This window comes from Apteryx mantelli, chromosome 10 (genome assembly GCF_036417845.1).
Source record: "Apteryx mantelli isolate bAptMan1 chromosome 10, bAptMan1.hap1, whole genome shotgun sequence".
Classification (NCBI taxonomy): Eukaryota; Metazoa; Chordata; class Aves; order Apterygiformes; family Apterygidae; genus Apteryx; species Apteryx mantelli.
The window spans coordinates 11,233,743-11,259,746 of NC_089987.1; the positions used below are offsets into that span (position 1 = coordinate 11,233,743).

Below are 26,004 nucleotides of genomic sequence, written 5' to 3' on the forward strand. Positions count from 1 at the left end.
GGCGAGGCGCGCGGAACCGCTCCCGCCGCCCTTGGCCGCCGCCCGCCCCGCCATGTCGGCGCCGGTGTCGGGCCCCCTGCGCAGCGAGCTGGCGGAGGCCGTGGCCCAGGCGCGGCTCCTGGTGGTGGGAGCCGGGGGCATCGGCTGCGAGCTCCTCAAGGACCTGGTGCTCACCGGCTTCGGCAACATCGACGTGGTGCGGCCCGGGGCCGGGGCCGGGAGGGGGGCGGCGGCGGCGGCGCGCTGGCGGGCGCGGGGGCGCTGTGGCTCGCCGCGGGCCCGGCCGCGGCCCCGCCGCATTGTCTGCGCGGTTTCAAACGGCGCCGGGCCCGCCAAAGCCGCCCCGCCGGGAGGGCGCCGCCCCGCCCGCCGCCGCCAAAGCCGCCGCGGGCCCCGCCGCCGCCGCCGCCGCCTGGGGCGGGCGGGCCGCGGCGAGGGGCTGGCGGCGGCGTCGGCGGCCGCGCCCGGGGCTGCCGCCGCGCCGGGCCGGGCCGCGGGAGGGCGGCGCCGCGCGGGGCCCCGGGGCGCCCCCTTTCCCCCCGCCCGGGGCTGCCGCCGGCCCCGGCGCGTCCCTTCGGCGCCGAGGGGCCCCGGCGCCCGGCTCCGCCTCAGGCGGCCGGAGCCGCATCCCGGACCTCCGGGCCGCTGCTCCGGCGCGGGACTGCGGCGGAAAACAAAACGCGTGGGCGGCGCGCGGTATTTTTAGGCGCGGAGCTGTAAAGCTGTCAGCGCCGCAGGTCCGGCGGCGGTCGCTCCCCGCGGGCTACCGCTGCCGCTTTCGCTTTTGTTTCCCGCTGCCCGTGTGCGAGCGAGCGAGCGCGGCGGGGGGGGGGCGGCGGCAGCGCGGGGTCCCCGCGGCCGCGGCGGTGCGCGCTCGGCCCCGTCTCGCCGGCGCGTTTTTGTTTGCGTGCGCTTTGCCGGGAGCCGCGTCTGAAAATTCCGTGTGAAGAGCTGCAAGCGGTTTGGTTTTGCATTCGCGCTTCTTGAGCGGAGCGTTTTAGGAACTGCTTCTGTCCATAACTATTTCAGCTTTTAGAAGAGTTACTGTTTTGCCTCGTAACTCAAACAATTCAAACCTTTCTGCTGAGCTGCATCTCAAGACTTGTAGAACATGATAAGTGTGTTTCCAGGTCGCCCCTGTGGTTTGTCTGCCACTGAGAGCCCGGCCGACTTTAACGTTGTATCGGTGAATTCAACACAGGAAGAAAAGTAGAGGCCTGCGTTGTCTGTGCTGCTTTTCCCTCCTTTTTTCTCCCTTCCTATGCCATTTGTGTACTCCTGCAGTCCGTTAAAATAGAAAATTAATATCTCCTGACTTTCCAGTTAATTGTCAGCAATAAATCTGTTTGGGGTGTGTTTATTGCTTCACATATTATACTTGGATTTTTTGCATTGTGTTTTCAAGCCCAACTTGGTTGGACTCCATCAGTTTAAGTAGATGTTGGATCAGGCCCGTCTTCTTTTAAAAGTATTATTGGCAGTGCTTTATGCAAGAACGTAGCATCTTGATAATGTAGGAAATGGGTGGGCAGAGGACAAGATGAGAGCAAAAAGAGAATTGTTATGCAAAGAGGAATTTTGCTATCATGAAAAGAAATTGCTTCTGTTAGTGTTTGTGATATTTTTGTAGGTTTTCCTTGATTAAAAAGGACTAATAAACTTGAATGCAAGAAAATTCTTTTTTTTATAGGTAAGCCATGGCAGACTTTCCTTTTTTTTTTTTTTATCAAAGCAATAATAAACGTTTTAGTAGTTTTGAATATACAGTTCAGAAATATGTAACTTAACTATGCTTTGTTGAAAAGTACAGTGTTTTTGTCCTCATGAGTCAAGGACGTAATCAAATTAGACAAAATCCAAGTCTGAAATAAGAACATTAACATACATCTTTTTAGAAGGTTCTGAGGTCTTTTCCTTCTAATTCACTAAAATGGGAGCTGTGTAAAGTTATTAATTTAAGGGAACTGCCAGATAAAGATGGCTAAATCTTCTTAACTAGAGTTTCTTAACTAGTTTCCTTTGGGGTCTGATGGTCTCAAATATTCTTCTTGGGGAAAAACTTTCTTAGCTTAATTTTGTCTTGACAGTACTATTTAAGATCAGGTTTCATTTGTAGCTTATTTCACATACTATCATCACCAATTAAAATATTAAAAGCTTTCTGGGAAATGGAAATGCTAACAGAATTATGCACTTAATCCATTTGACTTGAGACGCTCAAACTTTTTAGCTTTGGACTAAGGAAGTTTTCTGAGTGTGCTTTACAAGAAAGGAAAGGAGGCAGAATGGTGTTTTTGTGCAAACAGCCTTTTCATGACAAGTTGTAATTACTAGGATACTGTGTGTAATAAAGATTAACAGTTTCCACTGTAAAATACGTTTCTAAAATATTTTATTTTCTCTTTGCTTTTATGTGTGCAGATGCTTTTTTTTGGTGTTTAAAACTCTTTGGCTATTACTGTTGTTAGTATATTAAAACATAATTCTTAAATTAAAAATATCTCCTTCAGACAACAGGAAGTTTAAGTTTGGAACTTGCCCCTTGCATGCCACGGCTCCTCAATGGGAAGTGTGTGGCATACTTTTTCTCATTACTTAAGTTTGGTTAATAAAATTAAAAGCAAACGAAAGCATGCTCAGTAGGTCCTGTTTAAACTTAACACTGCAGTCGGTCTGATAATACTCTCCATAAAGCTGGAAGTGTTGCAGTGCTGACTGTGCCGGCATTATCGATGAGAGTTTGGGGGAAATGTCTCACTGAGGTTCAGAAAAATCCTCTCCCTCCCCCTGCCTACTTAAAAATGCTAGGGACAGGAGAGGACCTTTAACAGAGCACTTGGCCGGATAGCCTTTCTCATTTAAAGTAGCAGCAACAAAGGCTTGAATATGTTTTCTCAAAGTTCGATTTAAACCTTCTTAATTCTAGCATTAGTATATACAAGGGGAAGGTAAAGCCATTTTAAAATACTAGCTTCATGTGCATATGTTAATAAATAGAAACATGGCTCTTAGGGGAATCAAGGTCACGGCCGCCTTTGAGGTTGTACCCCTTGGGTGTTCTGTTTTTAAATGTCTTGATTGCATTTTTTTGTAACTAGACTTCATAATTTTGTAACATGCGTTTAAGTAATCAGTCCTGGTGACAAGTAGTAAAAGGTTTTGTCCTGCAGTGTATGAATTAGATGGCAATGCAGCCCTCAGTTTACTGATTCAGTTGCTCTAAGCTGTGTTCAAATGCAAACTAGAAGCAGATGTACTAGTTAGTTTACTGAGCAGCCTTTCTTAGGCCTTGGGGGGGAGCGTGGCAGAGAGCCTGCGTTCGGGATGGTTAGTCTGGTCTTGGAGTTTGCAAGCCTGACTGGAGCTACACGGACTTCTGCAGCATCTCCTCTGAGTTCCTGCCTGGTGTTCCCAGTGAATTCTCACTAACATCTCCATCGGTGGTAACCACAGGAATCACTTTATTAACTTCTGCTAACTGCTCTGCATATATATCTCAACACTTCCTGTGCGTTTTAGTAAGGACTCTTTCTGAATAGTTTGTTGTCATGTAGCCCTGTATTTTTGAGATACATTTCCGTCATTAATAATTATTTACAATCTGCTTATTTCTGAAGATGATTAAATGATCACTTTTGCTTCAGTGGTTGTTGTAATGAAAATGTAATAACTGTTTGTATGCAGTTCTGAAAATGGACCTATAAAGTTCATGTTCTTTGCTCAATCACAGTTGCTTTGAAGTCTAGTAATGAATTTATTCTTTTTATTTCTATAAAAGTGAAATGGCTGCCTCTTGTGTTTTTATAGATTGATTTGGATACTATTGATGTCAGCAATCTCAACAGGCAGTTTTTGTTTCAAAAGAAACATGTTGGAAGATCAAAATCACAGGTGAGAAAAAGTAAAAGTCTTTCTTATTCAGTATTATTATTTTATGGTCAGCGTTAGAAATACGTCACAACTGTGTTTCTACTATACATGCTACTGCTTACAATATTTTTGTCTTCTGTGTGGAATAGTTGCTAAAGTAAGTGTTGGGCTGATTGTGGCTACCCACTTCATTCAAATGTATTTAAATCTCTAAGGTGCTAGTGAACTGGTATTGAGCTTTTACTTTTAGAAAGAAGGAAGGAAATAAGCATGTTTTGTTTTTGTTCTTTTCTAGGTTGCCAAGGAAAGCGTCTTACAGTTTTATCCAGAAGCTAATATTATAGCTTATCATGATAGCATCATGAAGTATGTCTGTTTTTAAGCTCTAATTACACGTTTTGATTTGCAAATACTGGGTTATTTAAATGCTACAATGGGGTGCTTTAAGATATTTTACAAAGCTGTTTCAGTAAGAAGAAATAGTTGTAAATTTAAGACTACACTTGAGTGGGAATGTAGACTTTGCATGAATTTTCTTATGCTTTGTTAGTAAGCTGTAGTTACTTGTTTGTGCCTAATTTCCCCTTTATTAACAACAATTAATATAGAAGTTTCTACACTGCAAGGATGCCCCGATATTTTGAGCAATAATTAGATGAAAATAAATGTGAATGCTGAGTCCACGATCTAAACAAAACGTGAAGTTTCTGTATGTGTGTGTGTAAGTGAATATCTTTTATACATGTCCAAAACTGTTAAAGTCTAGTTAATATCATAGCGATCCATAGAAAATTAGTAAAGCACAAAATCGTGTGCCTCTTCATTAGCTATTTCCCATGTTTTAATTTCTATTTTTCCAGTTTCTTGAAAAGTCGTGCCCTTTTAATATTAAGGTTTGAGGTGTGATGTTGCTGTTGTTACTCATCAAAACATTGACTGGTTGCATCCTTTTCCTGAAACTGTAAAACTGTTAATCCTGTTTCCTCTTTACTCGTGCTCTTCTTTGCCATCTTTTTTTCTTTTTTTTGATTAGAAAAATGCAATGTAAAATATGAAAGTGTCAAGATTTTAAAATCCCATGTCTTGACTTTAAGTGTATGGAGACACAATCAAAATCAGTTAAACTATTGCAGCATAATGAATTATCAACAGTCTGATGAGCTGTGGTAATTACAGTGTGAACCTTTTAGCCTCAGCTGATGATTTTTAAGGTCAGTTACTGCAGCTCAGCCAATTGACTCATTAGGTCAAAGCAGTATAATTACTTTTTTGTTTTCTGCCTGTTTCATTGGTCAAATTAGTACTAATTGGAGTAGCTCCTTTCCAGTAGTATAAAATTCATGCTTTTACCCAGCTTTAAAATGGTCAGAAGACATGTGGGGTAGTTAAAGGCTAGTAGTAAATATAATATGTGTAATGTATCATGTGAATATCAGTCTACTTTGCACACGTGTAGTTTCTGTTGTGGCATAATAACCAACAACTTTCATATAATGTTTTGAATATTGTTTTTCTTTTCTGTAGCCCTGACTATAATGTAGAGTTCTTCCGCCAGTTTACATTGGTTATGAATGCTCTGGATAACAGAGGTGAATTTTTTACTATGCTTTTATATTTGAGATTAAAATGCTATTAGTACTTCTGCAATGTCAGTTAAGTGACTGGTGTCCTCTTAATCCATCGGTAGTTTGATTAATACTTGTGTGCATCACTAGAAATTTGAAAGTGTAGTCAATGCTTTTACAAAGTAAAGTAAACGTTAATTTTGATGTTACTGTTTTATGGGAACAGATGAGTATTGTATGTACATATATAACTTTCCAGTTGAGCTTGCTGTATTTAATAGTGTCAGTCTATTTTGCATTAATTACAAGATTGGCTTTATTAAAAAGCTATAGTTCTGTGTACAATGAAATAAGGCAGATTCTAGATAAATATTTGCATAGGAGGCTGGTTTGAGTCTGGAGAAGTCAAATGTTTTTCTATTTATTCAAATGATTTTTTGAAAACTTCATTTTGCAGCGGCCCGTAACCATGTGAACAGGATGTGTCTGGCTGCTGATGTTCCTCTTATAGAGAGTGGAACTGCAGGCTACCTTGGACAAGTAACAGTTATTAAAAAGGTTAGGTTGTATATTACTCTTTGTCTCTTAAAGTTTAAATCACTGGCTATTTTAGACAGCCAAGTGTTGGATATTTTGAGATACACTTCCAGTTCATCTGGTAATAACATATACTCTCAGTAGCCTTCACAGTGTGACAAATAAATATTTCACTTTTCACCAGGGAGTGACAGAATGTTATGAATGTCATCCTAAACCAACTCAGAAGACTTTTCCAGGCTGCACAATCCGCAATACGCCATCAGAACCGATCCATTGTATTGTGTGGGCCAAGTATTTGTTCAAGTAAGTCATTTTTTAAAGAAAATAGTTACTGTGATTCACAGTTTTCTGTTTTTTAAATGGGATGCCTACAGTCTGAGAAACAAAACGGACATGCTTTTTTTTTGCAAATGATTGTGGATTGTCGAGAAATCTTTCTGTTGTTTCACCTGTATGTTTAATATAAACATAGCATGTCTGTTAGTACTTAGGGCTTGTTCTAGTATCACAGAAAATCTGCAGAGAAGTTTGGTACAGCACTGTGGGTTGTTAAGAGCTTACTTTATCCTTCACTTATTTCCTGTGAAGTTAACACATTTTTCAGTATAATTATTGTATCAACAGTTGTAGAGTTTGCTAGGATCTTACAGAGGGGGTATAGGCAATGCATTCAGTAGTTTTTTATATATATATATATATATATACACACACACACATATATACACACACACACACATACACACATATACATATATATACATATATATATATATAAAAGTCTAAATGAACTATTGAGTAAGTTATACAGATCTGTTTTACTTAATTTTTTTTTATTGGACTTTTTGTTTTGTCAGTGTTAAGTCTACATGTGATGAATTCCAACAATTTAAAAAGCAATGTATGAAGTGGTGCTCTGGTAGTAAGAATTCTCAGATGGATGCATGTCAGTTAGGAAATATTTTAGTATTTAACCAGATGTGTTGAAAATCTAGTGCTATGTTTTTATTTTTAATTATTATATAGCCAACTCTTTGGAGAAGAAGATGCTGATCAAGAAGTCTCTCCTGACAGAGCTGATCCTGAAGCTGCCTGTGAGTGTAATATAAACTGGTAGCTTACTTGAGTACTGCCCAATTACTAAAAGTTCTATTTCAGAAATTATGACTTGTTTCCATCCATTTCTTAAAGTTAAAGTTGGACAGTTTAGCTCTGTTTCCTTCTAAGAGGATTGCACTTACAATGCCCATGGGCTACATGAGTTTGGGGTGTGTTAACAGTTGTTTCCCTTACAGGCCTTTTTGTACACCACAGATAATTTAGTGCCTGCTTACTACCACTTAATAGAAATATGAAACAATTTCAGTGTCTTTTGGTTTCCTTGATATGTAGTGTGTCACAGATGTTTAACTGTGGCCAGCGTGCAAAAAATACTCTTCAAAATGGCCGTTGGTTTAATAGGCTTGGTTATCAGAACTGTGGCTGTATGGGCAGCCTAAAAGTTAATAAAATGATTTGTTCAGCTGTTGTGAAAACTCTTTTACTACAGTGTAATACAGGTCATTGGCATTCATTAGTTGTGTCAGAGATAATGTGGGTAGAGCAGCTGTGAGGAACAGTCATACCCTTACTAATTATAAAGTTTGGGTTAACACATCCAGGTGTAAGATATATGATTTAGGTGAAGAGGCTTTCACTATATATTCAGAGACTCCTGGTGCCTGTGGAGCAAACTGTCTTCACCGTGTGTGCAGAAACTTGAAGTGCAAAGTGAACTGGAAGTGAAAAATAAATATTACTCATCTTCACAGGGTGGAGATCCTATATGCTTGGATTTGAGGGAGTGCTTCCTTCCTTGCAGCTGGGAGTCTTGTCCTTTGAACTGAGGACAGAGAACTGAGCAATATTTGTAGTCACTCTTCATTTTTCACTCCTAGTTGAGAGTTTTGCAAGGGAATACAGGGATTATATATGAACTCTTCTGGTCTGAAACACTTCCATGTTTATATGCACAGGAAATATGCTCATTTTGAGTGATGTTTTTGTACCTATCCTGTATTTTTTGTAATGACAGTAACTGTAGTTACTGTATAGGTGAATAAGCATCTTCTGCTTCTCCTTTTGGATCCTTTGATAGGTGAATGGATTTGAGAGAGCAGGCTTAGGGGATCCTCTGATACTTCAGATTCTCTGAACATCGGATGGTATTCACCCACCAGTATTCCTCCAGGAAGTGCAGAATGAAATAACTGAACCTTGTGAGAGTGGTCCATAACTCAGTTAAAACAACTGCTTCTGGAAGACTTTAAGATAGCAGATGCCATGCTACTTTTTTAAAGAGGGATTCCAGGGAAATTCCAGGAACTGAGCTGTAGGCTGATGCCTGTACTGAGCAAACTAGCAGTAGCTGTAATGTTGGTTAAAAGCAGTGGACATAAGTGGTGTGTCAGGGAAGGGTCAACACAACATTTGTAAAGGGAAGTCGTGCCTTACATGACTATTCAGGTCCTTGAAGGAATCAGCAAACCTGTGGACAAGCATATCTGGTTGACAGTTTTGAATCTCCAGAAGGCACTCAGGAACTGTTGGTGAGGAACCTGAAGGAACTAAGTGGCCATGGAAGAAAGATAAAGGTCCATCCTTATGTGGATAAAGTACTTAAGTGATAGGGATTAATGGTGAGTAGAAGAGTCTCTCAGGTTGTGGATGGGACCAGGTCTGTTCAACATACATAATTAGACAAAATCATTCAAAATAATAAAGATGAGGGCTAACTGCAGAGTGTTGCAGAAAGCTGCACAATACAGAATAACTGGGAGATAAAATAGAGGAATTTTGGTGCAGATAAATATTAAGTGATGCATCAGTGAAGAAGGTGGGAGCATTCCCAAATTTACATATAAAATGATGGTCTTTGAGTTGACTTGTTCCTATTCAGTTGAGATTTTTATAGATAGACTTATGGAAACATCAGCCTGCTGCTTATTAGGAATCACAATTGCAAGTGCTAGACATGACTGGGAAAGAAACAGAAAATGAATAGTGTCTGTACACATGGAATTTTTTTGTATGGTTATGGTCCTTCCATCTCCGAAAGGATATGGTAGAACTGGAAAAGGTACAGAGAAGGGCAGCAGGGAGGATCAGACATGGGAAGCTGATTCTCTGTGTTGAAGTTCTAACCAGCAAAAGAGACTACTAAGAGGGGATCATTAGAGGTTTATGAAATCACAACATAATGTGGAGAAAATAAATGGGAAACAATTATTCACTGTTTCTGCCAATAAAGGATTTAGGTGGCATCAAGTTAAATTAGTGGATGGTAGTTACAGAAACAAACAGGAGCAGTCAAGCTGTGTCTAATTCAGCTTTTGTTGGGCACAGTAAAGCCATGTTATGGTCCCTGTGTAATTTTGTTTATTGACTCTAGGGGAGGTATTTGGTTGTGGATTTGGGGGTTTTTTTGTTTGTTTTTTGTTTTTTAATTTAAATACTTGGTTAACACTCTATTAATAGGGGAGCCAGCAGAAGCGGAAGCCAGAGCACGAACATCCAGTGAAGATGGTGAGATTAAACGTGTTTCAACTAAGGAGTGGGCTAAATCAACTGGATACGATCCAGTTAAACTTTTTACTAAGGTATCATTTTTGCCCCCAATAAATGTCTGTATTCGAAGTGTGTGAACTGCTTTAAAGTTAACCCCAAACACAGTTTATATGCGTACTGCTAGCCATCAATTATGCAATTATGTCATGACTTCCACCAGTTTTGCTGTAGTGTTGGTCTTTAACAACACTTGGTTCTTTTATGGTGTTCCATCTGCGTCTGTGCAGCAGCTGGTTCCATATTGTACACAGAAAGCTTCCTTTGAATTACTTCTAATATAAAAAATTCAAACTGTTGAATCCTGCAGGAGTTTCACTGTGCCTAATCACAACCCAGCCTGAGGGTGAAACAGCTATCATTCACCCCCAGCGTATAATCAGACCCTGGCGTAAGGAAATACAAGCTATTTTAGGAGTTTTTCTTCTAAAAAGCTGCCACAAGTGGATAAACAGGAAAGGAGTATGGGATACAGTATTGATTGGCAGTAACCATTTTCCTTGGAATTGGATGCTCATTTGTTCATTGACATATAGATAAGAATATCTTAGGGAGAGTATACAAATAGTTGCAGTGATGGCTTCAGTAGGCAGATGTACCCACTGCTTGGATTATTGTTTCTTGACTTACTTTACCTTTCAAACAAAAAAAAAATCATCAGAGCTGTGTCTCTCTTGTGTGAAGCAATAAGTGTTAGAGGATGGGGAATAAGAACTTTTTTGTACTTTTGTACCTGTTTTTTTTTTTCTTCTGTGTAGTCTGATTTATTTATGCAGTTGAAAATATTTTCAGGGTGAGAAGCAAAAACTTCAAAGCAGATGAAAAGTAAAGTACATAAGTCTTTTTTTCTTCCTCTTTTTTTTTTTTTTTCATATTTCCTAGCTTTTCAAAGATGACATTAGATATCTGCTGACAATGGATAAGCTGTGGAGGAAAAGAAAGCCTCCAGTGCCACTGGACTGGGCTGAGGTACAAAATCAAGGTAATTGTTCCCCTGCCCTGGTATATCTGTAATTCATACCTCCTGTTAGTTAATGCATCTCTATGATATGAACATTTTCTCACTGTCACAGTTTGAGTACTGATAATGAACATATTACTTGGTTGTGATTTCAGCAGATTTTTATTTCTTCTCTACATAGAAAAGAATTTTTCTAGAACTGTTTTGGAATTGTTATTTCGGATACTCTACTGGTTGTGCAAAATTCACATTTTACAAAATTGTATGCCACTTTATTCTGGGATGCCTTCCCATACACACAGATACATTTATCTTTTAACAGCTGAGTTTTGCTGAAAATGTACAGTTACTATAACTAGTGCATGTCCAGGCGATCAATGTAAATACAGCTATAGACTGCAGTTTTAAATGCAGATTTGTTGTAAAATGTTGGGGCTGCTGTTGTTTAAGGACATTGCTTTTTGGTTTAGAAAACATCTAATTTTACTGAAATTGGAAAATGTAGCTCTTTGAGAGAACTTCTTTGGGATTTCTAAATATTCCTGGTCTTAATTATTTTTTCTTTTCCCAAAGAGAAGAATGTATCTGACCAACAAAATGAGTCCTCAGCAGTCTTGAAAGATCAGCAGGTTCTGGATGTAAAGAGCTATGCACACTTATTTTCAAAGAGTGTTGAAACCCTGAGACTTCACCTAGCTGAGAAAGGTGATGGAGCAGAACTTATATGGGATAAGGTTAGTTCCCCAAACACGTAAGAACCAATTACACACTGTGTATGTAGTACAAATATTACTGGACTCAAAAGTTTCACTCCAAAATAGTACTACTTTGAACAAAAATGTCTGGCATCTCATTAAAAACATTTTTTGTATGTAAACCAGTGTATGCTTTAGACACTTAATGTTTTATTATTCATTTAGTCTAAGGATTAAGTATTGAGATGAAAGGTAATAACTTTAAAAAGCACAACTTCAGAAGTAGTTGTCATACATAGCCATTTCATTTTTCATTTTGCTCTAGCTTTCTCTAAAATATGTTCTTATACAGTGGTGTGTAGCTAGAGTTGTGCACTTAGTTGTACAGAATAATTAGCTTTGATCATGGGCATGTGATGTAGTATGAGTTTCACTGAAGAAAAATGAAAAGCAAAAGAGTTGCCTCAGTTTTAGCTCCAGAGACAGTGTGATCTTCCTGCTGTCAGCTGTTATTTGGCATAAAACAAAAAAAGTAACGTGTAAGTACAGAGGAGACAAGAGTAGAATGGTATTACAACAGATAGTGAAATACTTGTTTTACTGTGACTTCGGAAACATCTGTTTTTGAAACGGAGCATAAAATATTACAAGCTTTAGTACTTAAACATTTTGAACATACAAGACACTTCATTAACACTAATATGCTAATTCAGTACTAAATGCTAAATACAATTTTTAAACCTGTATTTAAACTACTACTGCTCTGCCTAAACATACCATTTGAAAGAGGCAGTGTATTAACTTTGAACTGGATTTATACAGACGCTTTCTTAAAGTGTATTTAAGGTAATAATTTTAGAAACCATCTGTTGCAAACTTTTTTCCAGTATATAATCTGATTTTAAATACTTTTGCATTAACTTCTTGTCAGGATGACCCTTCTGCAATGGATTTTGTCACTTCTGCTGCAAACCTCAGGATGCATGTTTTCAGTATGAATATGAAGAGCAGATTTGACATCAAATGTAAGAATAAAATATACCTTCACTTTACTTAAATAGAAAGATATCTAAAATTTCTAGTCTTCATTTACTGTTAAAAATCTGCATACTCTTGCTTATTTTGCAGCAATGGCAGGAAATATTATCCCAGCTATAGCTACTACTAATGCAGTAATAGCTGGTCTGATAGTGCTGGAGGGTTTGAAGATTTTATCAGGAAAAATAGATCAGTGTAGAACGGTAAGTGGGAATAAGATATTTTTATTTTGTTGTTATTCGTTATATATTTAACAGTCGTGCTTAACCTGCTTTGACTAGTGTGCAGTTTTATTCTCTGTCCGTTGTTGTTACCCCAGTAGATCCTGAATGTGCTGGGAAGTTTCAGCGGCAGTGGAAAGAGAAATGGAAGTCTCAAGGACCCTTAAGTTCTTTCTGATGTTGTGAAAATTGGCTGCTGGGTAGGAGGGAGAGAACCAGACTCTGACACCACTTGAAACACAGCTGTTTCATGTTACATGTCTATTTGGCAATAGCTGGTCAATCAGCACAGGTGTCATTGTGGTCTGGCCATAATGTGCACTTTCTCCTGCTCAACAGGCATGTCAGAGAGGATTAGGGAACAGAACATCCTATGAGATTAAGAATAAATCTCTAGGAAACTAAGTTTTATTACTGTTGTTACTTAAGGAATAATTTTTTTCTTCTTCCTTCAAGATTTTTCTGAACAAGCAACCAAATCCCAGAAAGAAGCTGTTGGTTCCTTGTGCTTTGGATCCACCAAATCCTAACTGTTATGTTTGTGCAAGTAAGCCAGAAGTGACTGTGAAACTTAATGTACACAAAGTTACTGTGTTAACGCTCCAAGATAAGGTAAATCTTATTAACTACAGCTTTTATTTTGATTGTAATGTACATGATTAAAGTTGTGTTTTGTTAAATATATTTTTCACTGTACATTAGCTGTTTATATTTGCTCTATACTTTGCATTTCTCTCAGCTACAAGAAAAGCTAGATTAGTCAGTATCCTTCTGACTCCTGTGAAAGAATGCTTGTATTTTGTATTTTTTTGATCTTTTTAAAGCCCACTCGTACCAAACAGCAAAAAATTCAATTTGTATTTCAGTTAAAAAGTATAATGGCCACATTATAGTGTTGTAGTAACAACTGAATTGTAACTCTGTAATTTTTTTTGAAGTAGTCTAAGATTTTTTTCAGCATAATGTCTGAACCTCTGAAGGAAAGATCACGGGTTTTTTAGATGGTTTTTGTAGTGGCTAGATCTTGTGGTTTCAAATAGCAAAAAGATAATTACTTTGTTCATGGGAGTAAAAAAAGAAAAATAATAATTTTATAGGCTTTAGCAGATGCTTTAATGAACATGGGCTGGGATAGGAAAATCATCATAATTTAAGGTTATTTCCTTCATAAGTAGTATATATAAGTAAGATAGTAATAGTCATATTCATATTTTCAGATAGTGAAAGAAAAATTTGCTATGGTAGCACCAGATGTGCAAATAGATGATGGGAAAGGAACTATCCTTATCTCTTCAGAAGAAGGAGAAACAGAAGGTATGCATACTGAAACTTTTAAATAAGAGTAAATAAAAGCTAGGAAGTAACTAAGATGTACAGAATAGAAGTATAGCATCCTGTGGACTAATATTTGAAGAGAACTGGACTTGCGTGTATGTAAATGGCTTGAGAATAGCTAGTGGTATTGTCCACATGCCTATGAGTAGTGTTTGGCTTTCCTGTATAAAGTTCTTTCACCTTGAGCATCAGAATTCCTTCAAGAGTAAATACTCAGCTATAGAAGTGCTCCAGTTACCTCCTCCTGTTTGTAATCCTGTTCTTTTTCTTGTTCTTAGATTCATAGATAGGATCTTTTTATGATGGATGATGACTGATGCTTGTAGACACTATTGTAATACAAATATTATCTTCTCCAGACAACGTTCCTAAATGTAATAATAATGAGGTGTTTGAACAGGATGCACGAGGGGTAAACAAGTTAAACGTATAGGTTTAACTCCCCATAGGCTTAAATGCCAGCTTTTACTTTAAATATAGCCGATAAACGTTAGTCTTATTTTCCTACATAAAATTTCTGGAGTACTCATTTCATCAAATTTATTCAAGTGTAAAGGATAGTTTTGAATTTTAATACTAAATAAAATCTTAATATAGATACCCATATACACCACAGTATTTCACTATTTTTCTAGCAAATAACCATAGGAAATTATCAGACTTTGGAATTCGAAACGGCACTCGACTACAAGCGGATGATTTCCTCCAGGACTATACACTGTTAATCAATGTGCTTCATAGGTAAGGATTCTGAAATAATTATTTCATGTATATGTTTTAAATAGTTTCATATGGAATTTCCAATACAGAATTTTAAATTCACAATAAAACTCAAAGATTAAGCTGCTGAAAGTAAATATTGAGGTTAAAGAGGAATTTTTTTTATTAATTGACATAATTAGAGTGTTTTTTATTATAACAGTAATTGGAAAAAGTTTATTTTATTTGAATTGATGTGGTCATTACATAAAGTAAAAATGCAGTGCAAAACTAAATTTACTTTTGGGGCTGCCAACAAGTGAGAAACTGCAGAGGATTTAAAACAAAGACCAAAAAACCCTGCTGAATAATAGATCATCTGCCTGACTACCTGTGATCGGATGTAACAACACAAATAAAAATCACTTTAAAATAATTGGCCTGTGTTTTTAACGGTGGATAAGAGGTATACATATTATATACAATAATTTAACACACTACACTTCCAGGGAAAATAGGAGTGTGAAATTGAGGAACAAAAGTAAGCTCACGTAATGTGTGGTTTTGTTTTTTTGGTTTTTTTTCCCCCTCTCCTAAGCATTTTAAGGCATGGCAGTGGGTGAAACGGTGTTTATGAATAGACAAAACATAAATTATGAAGGAGGACTGAACAGGCTTTCCTCATTTAAATTTTTTTTTTCTTATTTTGTCATAGTTGTAGGGTGCTCTAATAGTTGAATGAAGTATATATTTTTTAAAAAGCCAGTTTTTTATTTTCATTTAGTTATTTAAAAGAATATGGATTTTTCCACAGTGAAGACCTAGAAAAAGATGTAGAATTTGAAGTTGTTGGTGATGCCCCTGAAAAAGTTGGCCCTAAACCGCCAGAACCAACACCCAAGAACATTACGAATGGTAGTGATGATGGAGCGCAACCATCAACATCAACAGGTAAATAATAGAAATTAATATTAAACAAAATGAAATGCAGTCTTTCAGTAGTGCAGTCTGATTAAAACATTAGTTGTCTTTAGTATTAGGTCATAACTTCTTTTTGCCAATATGAAATGAAGAGGATCTAAATTACCTCTGTGTGTTATATTTACACATATATGTTCACATATACGTATGTATATTGGTTTATATAAATATATAGTTCTACATATATGCATTTTGTATATATAAAGAATAGTAAAAATGTATATTTGAGATTGTTATAAAGGTTTACAGTAATACACCTTGAAATGATATTATTTAACTCGCAGAAGATTGGGGAGGAGGCTGGATTTGGCTGATGTGCATCATTTGCATAGTGATTTGAATAAAGTCAGTCCCATTCTATCTGATGGTCACTCTGTTACTTGAAGAAAAAGATGATTTGTCAGCTTCTCCTGGCAGATTAATACTTTTTTGCTGTCTTTGATCATAGTTAATTTTATTAATTTAAGAAGATGTAATTATTATTTACTTACAAAATAACTTAATTATTTTTCACCCCTCGAGCAAAGCATGGCAAAAACAGTATTTGTTATCCAGGAAAAAATACCATCGCCTTCCTAATATAGTGTTTCTTTAAATCTATTCAAAATAGCTTGACTCAGATGACTACAGATATTTAAGCATTAAAAGCTAATGTACTGGAAACACCTTACTGCTACATAGGGATAGCATATAAATTTGAATATTTGTTGTGACACACGTAAGCTGAATATCTGTAGTTCTGTCTTACGCTTTGGGATGATGTTCATTTGCCTGTCAGATAGTCCTGTTTAAGATACCTGCATCTTACTTGTCTCAGGGGAGACTAAATGTTAGAGCATTGAACTAATTTATTTAAAGTTAAATAAAAACTCATTCTAGAAAATAGCATAAAATTAGTTTTTACAGTGAATTTTTATTTAAAAAGAAAAAAAATTGATCAGGTTTCTTGAAAGTTCCTGTCTGGTTTTATTTTTCCCTTTTTTATACTATCTGTGGATATCCTTTAGGTCTTTTTAAAAATCTGCTCCCCCTTCCACTCCTTTTCTTCTTCGTGTTCTCTCTCTCAGGGAATTTGGCTTCTGGTGGGAATTCTGTTGAATACGCTAGTAAAGGTGAGGCTGGACTGTGATTCAGTGTGTGTAAAGGTTCTTTCCTCAGGGACTCCAGCGATAGTATGCAATTCTTCTGTTTTGTATGTGCAAGAAAATCTTGCTAACTAATGCATTTCCCGTATTTTTGGATGACTGTGATATTTTCACCTCTAGTGAAGAGGTAGAAACGTGAAAAGCCTTTTTTATGTGGATTTCAAGGAAATTGAAAAGTATTATTGCATTTGAATGACACAGGATGTGGACAAAGAATGCTGCAAGATGTATTTGTTGTATTAGAGATATTCTTATTTTTGTTTTATGACATGAAATTTGGGTTGAGGGTAAACTATCCTTGCAGTATCCATTGGAATTAAAAACATGTATTTTGCAGCTCCAGATCAAGATGATCTATTGATTGTTGATTCTGAAGATGAAGGTCCTTCAAGCAACATTGATGATGATATGGAAAATAAAAGCCGAAAGAGAAAACTAGAAGATAAAGAGTGCGTCAGTACTAAGAGAGTGCGTACAGAGCAGACAGAAGAGCAAGATGAAATTATAGCATTAGACTGAACATGCAAATGCCCCTTGACAGAATGATTCAGATAATGTAATACAGTAACAGCATATTATGTTGGGGGTGTGAAAAATGTCCAGAACTAGGCTAATTTTAAGACCTTTGTTCCAAGGGAATACCAAACCGCTGGCTTAAATAATTTGTGTCTGTTCTTCTTGATGATAAAGCTTTCATCTCAATAGACTCTTTAGAAGTTTTTCCATATGGTATATTAAATGTAGTAGAAACATAGTCTATAAAAACTTACACATAAGCATTTATGTAAAAGGTCATGAGAAAAAAAGCATGTTATTTTTGTGTAAATACCTTTTAGGTATAATTCAATAGGACAAAGAAAACTACCCTGGCTTAGTAAAGGGTCATCATTTGATACCCAAATTTATAAGGTGTTTTTTTTTTTTTTTTTTTTTTTTTTTTTTGCTTGAAGAAAAGTATTTTAGCCTAGTCCTAAATATTTTTCACACCCTGAACTCAAGTAAAGGACAAAATTCACTAAAGCAAATTAGTGCCATGTTTTAACAGTGTTCTTAAACTTCAACTGGCACTATGTACATTACTGTAAAACTGTTAATTTACTCAAGTTTTTCAGCTCGTACTGCCTGGTATGTCAGTGTAAGAAGCAAAATTTTTGTGTATTGTTACAGTTTCAGGTTATTTATATTTGATGTTTTGTAAACTCAGATACTACTACTATACTGTACATCTGATGGACCAAATAAATGACATCTGAAATACTTGCTATATTTGCTTGCACAGTCCAAGTTAATGCTGATTTATGGGATTTTACAATGTATAGCCTTCAAAAATTACTGTACTATTTCCATTTTTTTAAACATAACCTAGCAGTACAGGACTTAAGCTTCACTTGTTTGAGGTGAAAGGGGATTTTTTTAATAAAACTTTTGTGAATGTTTTTTCTTCCTGGACAATCAATTATTGGCCTCTTCAGCTGGAGCACTTACACCACCATGTACAAATGCTTTCACCACTTCATGCTTTTAGAAAGAGAAAGCACTGGTCTTTTATATACTACACTTTGTGCACAGAGCAAAAGTGTTTATTTTTAGGAGCAATATCTTGAAGCTACTGCATTTTTGTAAATATTTAGGTAGCTGTCAAAATTATCAGTGTCAATTCTTAGAATACACTAATCCATCATAACTACCATCACCATGCTGAAATTACTTGCAGACTTTGGTGTATCAATGAACCAGAACTGCTTTTATTAACATTTAAGTACTCAGTGTTAGCCTTAGAGAGCAGAGATATTAAGCAAATGAGATTTATTCTATTTTAGTTTGCAAAATGACTGAATTTTAAACAAAATATTAACAATGGAGAAGGAAGATATAAACAAAACAAAAACACCTCTTTAGATTTCAGTTCTGCATCTGGTTCTGCCTAGTGCAAAAGCCACTTTTTAATCAGTATTAATTTGCCAATGAGGTGCAGAACTGTAGGATTCTACAGTGCAATTAATGTTTTATCTCTTCTTTTAGGTAATAATAGTCATATGCAGTGGCTTGTTTGGAGACATAAACCTCTCTGCTGTGAAACTGTAAATCCTTTTGAGTTAGTTGCTTCTTGGCCACCATCAGTGAAGACTGAGAGGTAAAGATGTAAATGAATGGAGTAAAAGTATTTTCAACACTATATGGGAAGTTTTTATAGTTTTCTCCATAAGCAGTTAAAGCACTAGAATTTCATACATCTCAGATGTCACTGAAGTGCAGATTGACATAATCTGGAAAATTAAAACTGACATTTTTCTTTTAAGCTTTATTAGAAATAAAGCTTTATTGGTTTATTAAGTTAGTTGTCAAATTGCTTGTTACCTGTGTGATAGAGCTTTGTCCTGTCCCAATGAGGAGCACAATCCCATCTAAGCAGATGGCATGTGTAATGTGTCTAAAATAGTGTGATTCTATCTCATTCACCACCTGAGAAATTTCCCTGCTTGCACAGGGCTGTATAAAGGAGTTTAGTTACAGTAAAGGCTGTAATTCTGGGTAACTTTACCATATCGGTTTTACTGATGTTGAGAGTTCAAGACTTGGAAGTTGAATGGGATATGAGCTAATTTGAAACAGATTTCTACAATAACATGCAGCACCAACAAATTTGGCAGGTAAAAAGAGAAAGGTGAGAAGGGGGATTTTTATTCAGTCTTGCTGCCTTCTACTTAAGTTATCTAGCATTTAAGCTGATGTGTAGTGTTAGTGTAAGATTACAGTTTCTCAAAGTATCTGGGATACTAATGTCTGATAAGACATAGGTAATAGTCTGTCAGGGTAGTAGACAACTGTCTTGACTCTGTCAAAAAAGCCAGATTGCAAAAATGTTCAGTATTAACCAAGCATTCTGTCTTAGGTGTGAGGGGCCACTGCAGGACGCTGGTTGGTTAGATTAGATTTTAGAGAAGCCTGGAATTTCAGCTATTTATTGTCTGGTTTGCAGCATGAAAGGTAACCTAGAATTTAATTACATAAGCAAATACATGTTGATATATTTAGGAGATGTAATTGTGCTGCTTTTGTTTGGGTAGAAAATATTTAGATTGCTATAAATGTTCCAAGATCCTTCATGTAAAATATTTTAAAATGAGACAGTTTTTAATACATTTTCACTAAACAGGCTGCTTCTATAGAACAGATGACAGGCGGCTCATTTAACGGTGGCTATTTCATTAGGTTCTTACTAAGTTTGGTAATACTGAATGAACCAGTAAAATGCAAACTGCCTCTGCTAAATGAAAAACTGTTTTTCAAAATTGATGGAAGTATCGGTATCCTTAATTGGCTACTAGTCACCAACATTGTATTAGTGTAGGATTTTTCAGTTTGCACTTTCTCTTGCCCTTGAGAGCAGATTATAAAATGAAGCACTTATTAAGCTTTCAAATAATTAAAAAACCCAGCAACCCACTTTTCAACATTTGTGTTATAGCCCCAATAGCAGTAATCTTAACATAGAAGGAAATACAGTTGGAAGACACAAGATTTAAGCATTAAAATGGAGGAGAAATTCTCCCCAGTGCCTTAGCTTGGCAGTCCTGATTTAGGTTCTGTCTCCACTAATGATTTCTGAGCCAGGGTCATTAAATCAATCTACAAATTGCTATTTGCAGTGATACAAAGTGGCTCTTCTGCCACACAGCTTTCCCTAGTTGTTTGTTTATACTGCTGCAAATTCTGTAATGTAGACGAGCCTTTCTGGCTGCTTTTCTGTAAATATGATTCATAATGCTTGTATCTCTCTGTTCACTTAGTGAACTTGAGTGCCGTGTGTTAAAAGGACTAGGAATTAGTAGAATATTTTAATGTTGTTAAATGCAGTTGTGAGTGCAGGTATCTATTATCTGTCTTTGTATGCTATTAGTTCAATATGCCTTTTCTGCACTGGGGCATGGAAAGGAATATTGACCACCTGTACAGCAGTTAACTAGAGATTCCTGAACCTCTTCTGACTTATAGTGAAGAAATTTGTGAGGACTTTCCCACAATCTTATTGTAAGAAAAAATAAACTTTACACAAAAACACAACCTATCTGATTCTCAGAACATTCAGAGGATCACCTGAGTACAGTACTTGTTCCTTCAAGGGGCAATTGATAACCATTAAAGTCAGGAGAAAGAGCTTTTGGGGCCATGACATGACAGCTTTGTACTGTTTCTTAAAGAGCAACTCTAACCTGTAGATACTGATATAATGCTTGTAGTAGTTCTTTGCGACATTTTAATTTTGCCTTATGAAACCATTTCAGCGTTGAGCCCCATAGATGTGCATGCTTTCCTGGCCTGTTGACTCTGACAGCTGGCAAGCAGATTGATGTGCCATTTCAAGTTGTGACCTTTACACAATGACCTCTTGCTAACCATTTATTAGATCTCAGAAGGTACAATAAGGTTGTGCTCAGTTAGTATTTACCATTGATACTGTCTGCTTTGAGCCTTATCTCTACTACCCCAAAGTTGTAAATTTGGATTAGAAAACTGAACAAACACTGAATTATGGAATATAAATGGGGGGGGTCCTCTCTGTATTCTGTTTTTCTGTCAGCACAGGCAGAGATTTTTTTCTTTCTTCTCTTTGCAACTATAAGGACAAAAGGCTTCAGTTTTGAATATCTGAAATACTCCTGAATTTGCAAGAATGTGGAAATTAGGATGAAAGTAATGTAACAAATCTTACACAAGCCAAAAGTCTTTGTTTTGTTGTTTGCCTGAGACTTTCTGAGCTAGTGTCTAAGCAGAATGATTACAGAGATCGAACACCTACAGACAAAAGGAGAGGAGGAGGAGGAGGCAGTTTAAAGCCGTAATGTGGAGGCCTTGATGGTTCTTAAGGGAGGAATGAGGTAAAGTATATAAATTTAGATATAGCTTGATATCAGTTTATATTAACAACAGAATGTTGCTGTTTATATATGTCATTATGTTTGTCTTTCTCATCAGCGTACTACTTCATTCACGTATGAGAGAAAAGTGAGACATTTTCAGTATGGTTTTCCTAAAGAAAAGATACATATGGAATTGCTCTGCCAGCCTTTTCCAAAAGCGTTCAAAGCTACTTGCAAATGTTAAACACATTTGTCTGCGATCTCAAAGCTACTGCAGTTCTACAAGTAAGTGTCTGTAGATGAGGGGAGAGGGACCCGCAGGAGCACTCCTGCGGGAGAACTCAGCCGAGACGTGCGGCATTCGCGCACCTGCTGGCAGCCGGTACACAGCGCCACATGGGAGTCTGCTGCATTTTGCCCATCTGACAAGTGATCACTGGGGGTAGCAGAAGCATGCTGGGGAAAGAGGGCACTAAGAGACCTAATGAGAAGCTTGGGAAGTGCTAGCAGCTGTGGATGTTATAAAGGGAAGCCTCAAGATAGACCTGGGAGAGAATTAAAGATGTAGAGAAGGAACTTCTCAGACAGAAGAGAGATGACAAGCCTGCTGAGGGATGTGGGGGATATAGTGGAGGGAACCTGGAGGTATTGCATGTAGCAGCTGAGGGTTTGGTAGGTCCTGGGGAGTGTAGCCATGGGAGAGCTCAATGGGACAAAGGGGGCAACGGGACTGCAGTGTTACTGGGGATTTGGCAAGGAGCTGCAGGATGCAAAGGATCTGGAACAGCCTTGTAGGAGAACAGCCTTTGCTGCTTCCACTGCTCATGGAACAGCTCGTTATTTCTTACAAATGCATTTAATATTTTCAGTTAACAACTGTTATATCTATAATGTTATGTAATTTCTTATATGGAAAATACCATGAAACATAAAAGTAATTGGTACTCTCAACAAACTGCTGTCCCCTTTCTTCTCCTAAAATGATCCCTCTCATGACAGCTGAAGCGCATTGTATTGTCAGGTCAGGAGATGGGTGCTCAGGGCCGGCCACGCTTGTTGAATGCTGTGTAGAGGCATGTACAGTCAGGCTGGTAGTTGTCACCAGCAGAGACCAGGGGGAGGTGTGTGTAGGAATCTGAATCTCATGCAGTGTTTCTATTTTTTATTAAATTCACTAATGCTATCTGATTTCTTTGCCAGATGAGGTTTTACAGTATTGTAATCGGGACTCTCTTTTTATCATGTCAAGATAAATTTTAGCTCTGGAGAATCTTTGTTTTTATATTTTCAAGTCTCTGAAATAAGCTACTTAACCTTAAGAGTACTAAGTGGATACACTGTTAAGTGAGCTGGCTAACTTAAATGTATACATTTATGCAAATGTAGTAGCTGCTATTAAGTTTACTGATTGTGTTTGAATAAACACTGATTATGTCCTGTGATTGCAAGGAAGTATGACTAAGACCACGTGCAGTCTCCTAAATCTGAGCCAATAGCTTGCTTTGTTCAGAAGTGCTATTATTTGAAATATCTAAGGGAAGTAAAAGATGAAACTATAAAAGAAGTAAGATACAATAGTGTACTAGTCTTAAAAGCTTGGACATATGTTGCCTATCTAACATAATGTGTTTACAAAGAAACTGTTGTAACTGGAATTCTACAGGGTCTGTCCCTAGTTATATTCGTGCAGTACATTGAATAGCTGCATTTACAATGAACTATTAAGAGAATAAGAAGAATGTAAAAAATGTTAGTGTTTTATTGCAGATTTAGCATGAGAAATGATCTACAAGCTTGCAGAGCAGTTAGTCAAAAATATTTTAAATAGTTTTGCCTAGCAGTCAAAGGTAGCCATTCAAATGCAATGTGTTCTTTCTGCCAGAAGATGGTGCCCTAAAACACATTCAGTAATTCCAATTTTTTAAAGCTGTGATATCTGAGAACGAGTATTTTTAAAAATATGTTAGAGCAAGGTGAAAGTCCCAAAACTTAAGCAATGAAGTCTTTGTGATGCTTGAACTCTCATTTATATTCTAAAGTAATGGGATATAAGCAACACAACTTTTTTTTATTATTCTTGGTTCAAAACAAAACAGACAGAGGAGAAGGAATAATCATTACAAGAAACATTACCAAGAAACTGCTCAATTTAAAAAATGGAAAGCAGGGCAGTAATTCCCTAAATAATAATAATGTCTTCACCTTCTGGACTTCAAAGTATAATTTCATTGTTTTCTCAATGCTGTAGAGGAGAAGGAGGGAAGTTGAAAAAAAAATCAGGTAATATCCAATCTGATAAGCAAATCTGTGGAGTAGCTTCATGATTTTCAAGTCATTACATTGATGAAGTGAGAAAAATCTGTTGTGTATTGTGATAGTAAAAATAGGTATGATATAAAATGCAGTACCAGAAGTCAGTGGGATTTTTGCCATTGTCTTCAACAGGGCCGAAGCCGCACCAGTGAATTCTTATATTTACGGATTCTCTGCTTTGTTCTTAATGAACTATTTGCAGCCCAGGGAGACAAAATCCCCAGGCAGCCTGTCAATTCTCTCTACAAGTTGGCTTGGCCAGAGTTTCCTTGAAGGCACTGGCAATTAGAAGAAATAGGAGTCCACTGAGTGTGAGGCCCAGCCGGTTGATATTCACAGATCAATAACTCCACCTGGCTTTTTTGCTCCCTTTAAATCTTAGACAAAGGAGTTTATTTAACAGAAGCAGCTGGCTTTCCTTAATATCTGATTTACTGATATAACTTAAAATCAGACGTAAGGATTACCACACCAAATTACGAAATGAATTTCAGCTTTTATAATACTGTCAGGTAGCTCTATGACAGCTGTTGAAGAGGAGTTTTCTTTGTGTAAGAATGAGTCTTTTTACAATACGTACACTTTGCTGCTGGTTGTTAAAATTAAGCAAATATATTTTAAATACAGTTGAGAGGAAAACATGCTGGGATTGTCAAATTGTAATTGTCTGGTACTTTGTTTTTTTCTTATATATAGCAGGAAGGAGAACATACTTGCAACAGCAGTTTTAACTCTAAACTTTCTGTTTGCAAGGCCTGGCACATATGGTCCTCTGTGAGAAACGCAGCAGTGCTCAAGTGTGTTACGTACCACTGCAAACATATTTATTTTACCCACATGGGCTACATCTGTGGCTGCAGCGTGGATAAATGTTATGTTCATTATGTGTATGACAGGATATGATTTACTGGTGAAGAGCTGGTTTGTAGTATTACCCCGATGTAGGGCTTAGACAGGAACATTGTACAGGAATATTCAGGCCCAGGGCTGCAGCAGATTTGCCTGGGCCTTGCTTTGAGGATTTACTTACTGAGCATAAGCTTTCAACAGTAACAGTAAGTGATTCTTAATCATTTGATCCAAATTGCTTACTAAAAGGGGCTGTTTTTTCAGATTCCCCAGATTCTCTCAGTCCCCGGTATGTTTTTTTTCCATGAGTTCATACTAAAGAAAGCAGATGCTTTAACTACTTATGTACCAAGAAGCTTAACATACAAACTTGCTACCTGCTGGCAGCACGAGGCAGTACAGAGCTGAGCTGCCTCAGAAGGCTGGAGGAGGACCACGGTGCAGCGCCGAGCCCCCAGCTGCTGAAGGATGGCAGGCACCCGTGCTCAGGCTCCTGCCTTCGCCCAGCACCAGCGCTGCCGTCCCCGTGCCACCCCTGAGGATAGGAAGCTGCTCTTCCCCCCAGAGAAGTCCTACCCACTCCATTAGAATAATAGTAGTCACCTAATGTTGAAAAGTTTAAAAAAAAAAAACAAAAAACTTGAAAGACAGTATATTAGCTTTCCTCCATATATGCTTTGATGGCCCGGGTTGTCCCACGGCCTCTCATAGTTGCTCAAGATGGCAATCTTATAAAAATTGGCTGTAAGTAATTTAAAATAATGCAGATCATCCTAGCAAAGGCCCCACAAGCAATTCGGGAGTGCTCTTGGTGGGATGTGCACCTGCGCGCTTGCAGGCAGTGGACCACGAGGTGCTCCCTCCTCCAAGTGAACCTGGGGCAGGAGTCCTGCTGGGCTCAGAGTAACTGCGATTTCCATGGGCTCTGTGGCAGTAACTTGTGCTGGGTGCTGTAACATGGCACGTGTTGGCATCGCACAGCTGACAGCATAGTTCATGTCTTTGCTGATGGTTTTACCAGAAAGTCCAAGGTTTGAGTGGGACGGGGAGTTGAACCGCCCTTTTGATCCGGGTCAGCGTTGCGGTGCGTTTGCTGGAATGCTTTTGCTGCTGACACCCAGGGCCTGCGTCGTGTTTGTTGTCTGCACGGACAGCAGCATGCACCAGGACACACAACTGCAAGAGGCACTTCCAACGCCTGCAAACTAGAGGCGAAGCCTAACCTATGGAGTGGTAACATCCACAAGCACAAGGCAACCACACGCTTAGGAGACCAGCAAAACGTGCAATGAAAACATTAGAGATGTAAAAACATAGCAGAGCTTGACCT

At 37.9% G+C, this 26,004-nt stretch overlaps 1 protein-coding gene across 3 annotated transcripts; it reads left to right on the plus strand.

Annotated features, from left to right (window-relative positions):
* UBA2 (ubiquitin like modifier activating enzyme 2) lies at positions 1-18,086 on the plus strand. 3 transcript variants are annotated; one of them, XM_067302484.1, is made up of 17 exons: positions 1-196; positions 3,808-3,891; positions 4,166-4,236; positions 5,395-5,459; positions 5,893-5,993; positions 6,157-6,278; positions 6,999-7,066; positions 9,489-9,610; positions 10,458-10,557; positions 11,110-11,270; positions 12,163-12,256; positions 12,360-12,472; positions 12,947-13,102; positions 13,708-13,804; positions 14,461-14,566; positions 15,339-15,475; positions 16,988-18,086. In XM_067302484.1, exons 1-17 carry the CDS (start codon positions 53-55, stop codon positions 17,167-17,169), a joined length of 1,923 nt encoding a protein of 640 aa, XP_067158585.1. In that variant the 5' UTR covers positions 1-52; the 3' UTR covers positions 17,170-18,086. The 3 variants fall into 3 exon arrangements, with proteins under 3 accessions (XP_067158585.1, XP_067158587.1, XP_067158586.1); XM_067302486.1 differs by lacking the exon at positions 1-196 and adding an exon at positions 3,334-3,443; XM_067302485.1 differs by lacking the exons at positions 1-196; positions 3,808-3,891 and adding an exon at positions 4,479-4,591.
* The last annotated feature ends 7,918 nt before the right edge of the window (positions 18,087-26,004 follow it).

Bases quoted from the DNA above. Each gene is read 5' to 3' on its own strand.
- UBA2 (XM_067302484.1), top strand. From the start codon at position 53: ATGTCGGCGCCGGTGTCGGGCCCCCTGCGCAGCGAGCTGGCGGAGGCC. The intron at 197-3,807 runs GTGCGGCCCGGG...GTGTTTTTATAG, and splicing joins GCTTCGGCAACATCGACGTG to ATTGATTTGGATACTATTGA. The intron at 15,476-16,987 runs GTAAATAATAGA...TGTATTTTGCAG, and splicing joins GCAACCATCAACATCAACAG to CTCCAGATCAAGATGATCTA.